The 6,807-nt window shown below is 39.1% G+C and overlaps 1 protein-coding gene and 1 pseudogene across 1 annotated transcript in view; both read right to left on the bottom strand.

Moving 5' to 3' along the window:
- Nucleotides 1-669: 669 nt before the first annotated feature.
- On the bottom strand, nucleotides 670-1,541 carry LOC102488071 (serine/arginine-rich splicing factor 10 pseudogene; annotated as a pseudogene).
- Nucleotides 1,542-2,314: 773 nt separating this feature from the next.
- FAS (Fas cell surface death receptor) overlaps nucleotides 2,315-6,807 on the bottom strand; it is a 31,100-nt gene continuing 26,607 nt past the window's right edge. The window contains exons 7-9 of the mRNA XM_006147610.3: nucleotides 5,046-5,113; nucleotides 3,833-3,857; nucleotides 2,315-2,972 (exon numbers count right to left, since the gene is read on the bottom strand). Coding sequence (XP_006147672.1) covers nucleotides 2,635-2,972; nucleotides 3,833-3,857; nucleotides 5,046-5,113 — 431 coding nt within the window. The 3' untranslated portion in view covers nucleotides 2,315-2,634. The remainder of the gene's footprint in view (nucleotides 2,973-3,832; nucleotides 3,858-5,045; nucleotides 5,114-6,807) is intronic.

The raw sequence follows: 6,807 nt of genomic DNA, 5'->3' as shown, positions 1-6,807 counted from the left end.
GATAGGCCCTCTTAGCTGGTATCAAGTACAATCGGAATTTACCTGGCAAAGAGTGGTTAAAGAGGATTTAAACTGCATGATATATGCAAGTAGATGATCTCAGATGCCAACAAAGCCAAAGATTAGACAGATAACATTGGCATCAGGATAAAGGCAAAATTTGCCAATAATGGTGAAAATGAAACTGACTGACAAGATAAACAAGAAAAAGTTTATATCGCATCGTATTTTTTCCCACACAATTCAGTTTGAGACAGACCAATAGACCAATAGACGCACTACAAGAGACTATGGCTGTCTTTCTTCATCTTCAGACATCCTACTTTCTGATAATTTATTAGGGATCTGTTATCCAGACTCAATATACATCTATTCATATTTAGGGATTATTTGTCACAAGTACAGAGTTGAATTTACTATTATTTGTCCTAAAAGGCTTACTTTCAACCTTGAAGAGACTTCAATTATTCCATGTAGTTTTTTTTTTTTTTGAGAAGTTTTTGCTACAGAGCATGTGTGCTCACCAGAAAAACAGAGAGAAATAGAGAGACAGAAAGCAAGAAATTACATACCCCCGGGGCAGGGATGGCCACACAACACTCCCTTCTCCTCCATTCTCCTCTTGGAATCTTGGGCACCCATGCACATGCGCATGGCATGAGTTTAAGCTACCAGGTCTGGGACTTTAACCGCGGTCGACTACATGGGAGTCCACTGACATAGCCATTATGCCAACTGCTAGTCTTAATGTAGTTTTTGATAATATTCTTTTATCCCACCCACTAGTTCTTGAACTGCTTTTTTTTTAAAAAAAAAAAATTCTTTTTCCACTTTCAGATCTTTCTTGAAGTACAGTAAGCAGAACTGTGCTGGGTATTCCAGCTGCAGTTTGGTCTGCCATTGTCAGAATGACATTGGCCACATTATGGTCTTCCAGTCAATTTCTAGGACTATAAGATCTTGTATAGTTGTAATCAAAAGACCAACTTGTTCAACTCTTTCTTTCATAACTTCAGCTTCTAGAATGTCTGTATTTGTCATAGTCATCACAAGGCAAGGAACAGTTCACATTCCTCCCTTCTTTGGTGTACATCTGATTCGGCATTTTCCAGTCCCCCTGGGCAAACTGTATTTCATTCTGATGTCCACAAATCCATTTTCTGTCCAAATTACAGAAAGCACTTCAGCATCCAGAACATCCTCAAATTGAACATAAGCAAATCTTCTTGGACAGTGAGTATAGAAATAGTGGAATATACACATGAACTATAGGACCATAATGACCACAATTGTACCATAAATCTTTAGACCTGGTCATGTTCCTCATGAACAGAGATGAGTTTGAGGAGGGGCATAGACACAGGTAGTGGGACATTATGGTGGTGGGTGTTGGCCAGGTCCTCTAGGAGCTGGCAAACTATCCACAGCTCCAAAGGAGGCTCCACCCAGGCTAGAAGTTTCTAGTGGTGGTCTTGACATTTTTGGTTTTGTTTTGTTTTTAGAGAGATTTTTGCTATAGGATGCATATGCTCTCTGGAAAGACAGAGAGAAGGACAGAGAGAAAGAAAGCAAAAAATCACACCCCCCCTCAGGGGGGATAGCCAACTCACAATTCCTTCTCCACCATTCTCCTCTTGGGATTTTGGGCATGTACACACATGCATCCAAAATGAGTTTCAAGCCACTGAATCCAGGGGTCAAACTGTGGTCAGCCATGTGGGAGTCCAGGGATGTAACCATTGCACCATTAGCTGGTCCCCCGTCTTGACTATTAATAGATCACTAAGTATTCCTTTGGTGACACTCCAGGTTCGACTGTATTAGGCTATCAAGATGAACATCAAGGAGAAAATGAAGAGGAGGCAAAGCTCTGGTAATACTCTCCTGCTCAAAAATACTTTGATTCCTGACTACAAAGTAGGTTATTTTGATACAGCAAAATGGCATATAAACATGAAATATCCAAACATTACAATTTAATCTGCATTTTCTATATAAATTCAAAATTGAAATATTCTCTAATATAATATCAATAATCTGCACAAAGATCTTTGAGGTAGAACTTTGTTAAATTCTGCATTCAAGCAGAACGCATATGCAAGCTGTACCTGAATATGCTTCTCTTGGCTTGTACTCCAAGTTTACAAATATGGTAAAAATCTCTAGAATTATCACAGAGTCAAAGAGACAATTTAGAGGCAAAGTGGCCTTTACAACTTTGAAGTTGCAGTCTTGATAGTACAACAAAAGGTCATGGCTTCTGTTGATCCTCGACATGAGGTCGTCTGGTGAACAGATCCTTGAACTCACATCCACTAATGACATTCATACCTGCAGAATCTATACTAGAGCATGATGCTAGTCCTTTGTCCTTTGTATACACTCCTGTTGGAGCAATTAATATGTCATTGCATTTTTTTCTTGACCATGTTGGTCTTCGTCACTGGATGTCAATTGTTCTTGAAGGCAGAATCACGACTTCCTCAAAATCTATAAATATATTAGCTCTACAAATCTAATACATAAAAATGCTAAGCACTGTTCACAGTCTTCAGCTGTGAAGACCTTCTTCACACACTTATGTTCCTTCCAATTGACTGTTCGCACTCAGAACTGAGTTAGCTGTGTTTCACTCTAGACCAGTCTGTGTCCTTCCTTTTTATTTGTTGAGTTAGAATTTTTACAATCACTAGCAAGGTTCCCTTTAACTATATCTTGAATTTTATCTGCAAGAGCACAAAGACGGGCTCTTCTGAGACTTTTAATCAAAGTATTACAGGCATCTTGCCTCCCATGAACTTGATACCAAGTACGAAGCAGCTGGACTTTCTGTTCAGCAGTATCTTGGAGATGGTCATTCATGATCTCATCTATTTTGGCTTCATTGATACCATTCTCCCGAACAAACTTTCTAACTTGCTTTAGTGTCATTAGTTCAGCAATATTAGGAATATGGTGGCTCAGGTCAATGTCTGAAAAACAGAAAATAGTTTTGGAAAACATATTTTCCTAAATGAAATTTTCATTCCTAAAAGTCATGTTTATTTATTTCTCCCCTTATCATACTGAAAAATACATGGAAGTCTTAGAGATCTAAGGAACTGATTGGGATAAACTAAAACCGAAAACCAACCTTGAATTCTAATTCCAGCACCTGCTGGGTCCCAGTAAGTTGCCATATGACCTGGGCACAAACTATAACAATGCTGTATCTTCTTTTTTCATCCATAAAAATAACAGGGCTGGAAAATATCACCTCTAATCACTCTTATGGATCTGATGATCAATGACCCACAAACCTTTCTAAGGCACAAAGTTTATGGTCATCCTTTCACCGAATCACAGTTAAAACAGAAACCAATAGAATCAGGTATAAGGAGACCTTAAAAAGTTCATGGAAAAATTAAAGCATGCATTTGTTTTGGTGCAAAAAAAAAAAAATTGAAATCCATGTATAGTTTTCTCTTAGTAAGTATTTACCATGAGCTTTTGAAATGCCCAGCATAAGTTGTTATGGAGTTGTGTATACCAATAACAGTCTATAAATTTAGTTTAAATTCGGCTCATGCAGGAGTCCTATAATACATTGAACTGGCTTTGAAACTTTTTTCTTAAGCCTCAGAATATAGTATCCTGTAGCTGCCTGACTTATTTTTAAATATAAGTTATAAATTTCAATAAATTGCTTTGATGGTGAGCAGAAAGAACTGTAAACTCAGAGGATAGCAAGATTCCACAATGTCACTGGAATTAATAGGATTATTTCACTCTAAAATTAGCATATTATTCTGAAGGAAATGATCTGTATGAAATAAAATGATAAAAGCCTCACCTGAGAAATTCATTAGTTCTGTTTCCTAAGGAGAAAAACAAAAATGAAAGCAGGGAGAAAGATCAATAAAACATAGGTGGCATAGTCTCAGTATAATCTTCTAATTATTCCTTAGTAATAAAGGGAGTACAATCAGGTGACTGATGTGTAAAATTAGAAAATGAGACTATGTAATTAGATAGAATTTTTTCATCATTCAATTTTTTAGATTTTTGCCATAAGGAGCATGTGCTCACTAGAGAGAGAGAGAGACAGTAATGGTAAGTAGGAAATCCCCCCCCCCGGGGTGGGTGGGGGGGATGGCCATACCACAATTCCTTCTCCTCCATTCTCTTCTCAAGATTTTGGGCATGCACGCTTACGCACCCAGCGTGGTTTTCAAGCCACCAGGTCTGGTGCTCAAACCATGGTCAGTTACCATGGTCAGCTACGTGGGAGTCTAGCACCTTAACCACCATGCCATCTCCTGGCACCTGTCATTCAAATTTTGATCCTGAACATTCCAGTCTTCCCAGAAACTGAGCAATAATGGCTTGTGTTTTACAAAGGGCAAGGAGCCTAAGGAATTCACAGAATGAACTAAGATTATTTTTCTCATAGACTCATTTAAGTAAACAATAATTATTCTAAAGCTTTTTTCACTGTTATTCTTATTTTTGACTGCATAAAAATGGTTCAAATTGAAATTATTTTTGGTACCATATTGATTTAAAAACCCTACTCGCCACTGAGCCCTGGCTCCAAATGAAAAACAAAGAATACATCATTATTCAATTAAGTAGAATTGACTTTTCCTCCCTTATGTGTTTTGCTGTTTGGAATGCCCTGATCCCATGTTGGAAAAAGACAGGGTGAGAGATTAGGTCAACAGGGGCTGGAAGGAATTGAGCTATGCCTTTATCATGGAGTTTGAGATATGGAATCCGTGCTCTGGTAAATGATGTTCCTCTGCAGGGACACCAACATGGAACCTGGAGCTTGGCCAAATCCTTTTTCTAACTCACATTTGGGGCACTGTCTCTCCCCACTTCATTGACCTTTACGGTATCTGTGTAGAAATTGGGCCCCATATCATAATTCATTTATGTTGCCCCTGTAACCCATGCACACACAAACACAGTAAATGTTAGCTTAAAATAAAACGACAAATAAAAAGCTGAATCATGACGTTCCCTATTTTTTCAAGAAAGCTGATGCATGTTTTGACACCTACCAAAATGACGGTTGCAGCATTCTGGCATTCATAATTTTTATTTCTACGCTTTTTGTATCTTCTCAGACCTGAAAGAGTAAAGAAATGTCTATCAGACTTAGGTCTCAACTTTGTAGGTTGCATGTGAGAACACAATTTCACACTAAGAGAAGCAGAAGGAAGAAGTTCCTTGAACCTTAAAGTGGCCAAACACTGCAGGAGGCAGTGACATTGAAAGTGTCATCCCACTGAGTCAAGTGTTTGAGAGATAGGCCACTTTTTTCTTTAAGTTATTTTTTTCATGCCTGAAGGCATGTGTTTACACTAAGGGAAGACAGAAAGAGAGGGAGAGAAAGAAAGTGCACACCTGCCAGTTCCTCCATTCCTCCTTCCTGTCAGGATCCTGGGCACATGTGCTTATGTGTCCACTGTATTTTTGAAGCTACAGGGGCCAAGATTTGAACTGCAATTGACCACAAGGGACCTAGTTCCCTCCACACAGTGCTTAACTGTTGTGCTATGAAGCCAGCTTCTTTCTACCTTTTTAAAGTCTATTTCTTCCCTAAGGGAAACAAAGACAGAAACCGAGACAGACAGACAGACATTTCCAACAGGGTTCTTTTTTTTTTTAATAATTATTTATTTATTTATTTCCATTTGTTATTGTTATATATTTTTTTCTTTATTTGACAAGAGAGAGAGGAGAGAGAGAGAGAGAGAAAGGGAAAGGGAGAAAGCAAGCCACCAGGTCCAGGACTTGATCCATGGTTGGCCATGTGGGAATCCAGCGCCCTTATCCACCACACCACCTGCTGGCCCCTCCAGCAGGGTTCTAATGCCACAATCCACCCTGGTCTCCATCAGCCTGAACTACGAGCGTGTATATATCCAGTGTGTAGAGGGAAGTCCTGGGACACAAGTCTAGGACCTTCCCAGATGGGTCTAGTTAGGTTACCACGGCACCACCGCCCAGCCCCAGTAGGCCACATCTCAGCTGAGTCATTCACTTGCCACACACTGGCCTTTGTGAAACTGGCTTTGGCCTCATTTATGGCCAACATCACTCCCCCTCCTTCATATAAGTAGTGTCATGATGGTAGCAGAGCACAAAAGCATAGGTCAAGGAAAATTGACATCGGCTTGCCTTGGAGTGGCATGTATGCCCAGAAATTCAAATACAGATACTCACAAATAACTCAAGCATATTCACTCATGAGTGTATGCCATGCAGTCAGTGTGAGATGGAAGAAAATAACTTGTACGTCTCCATCACAGACTGTTTAAATAGCGAGTGCATATTTTTAGCTAAAGACAGGCTAGGCACCTCTACAGGCAAGACAATCTCTTTGTATTCAAATGAGCTGAAAAAAGTGACTTGTAGCAACAGAGAAGGAAAAATTGACTGCTTCTGAGTTAGAGATTCTATGGGATCTTATATTTTATGAATGTCTTAAAGGAGTTTTCATAGGCTATAATTAAATCCAATTGTGGCTTATCTTACTTACTCTGCTAAGTAACCATCACATAAAATGTTTCACCATAGCATTTTAAGTAAAGAAGGAAAAATAATTTAAAAACCCAAAGTTGGGTGGAGGAAGAAGCAGGACAGAAAAGGACAAGTGTGTCAAGTGTCCTCTGCAATGCCTGTCCCAGAAAAGCCCTTTCTTGTGTTCTCTTCATGCATGGGGTGATCTCAATGACTAGTGAAGGATTACTTCTGTTTTTTGTTTTTTTTTTTTTTTTTTTTTTTTTGCCCGCTCTGCCCCCGGAGCACTCTTTTTCC

The sequence above is a fragment of the Tupaia chinensis genome, unplaced genomic scaffold, assembly GCF_000334495.1.
Source record: "Tupaia chinensis unplaced genomic scaffold, TupChi_1.0 Scaffold000217_1, whole genome shotgun sequence".
In the NCBI taxonomy this organism is placed as follows: domain Eukaryota; kingdom Metazoa; phylum Chordata; class Mammalia; order Scandentia; family Tupaiidae; genus Tupaia; species Tupaia belangeri.
Note: the sequence above shows the minus strand (reverse complement) of the source record. Positions and strands in the feature narration are given on the sequence as shown.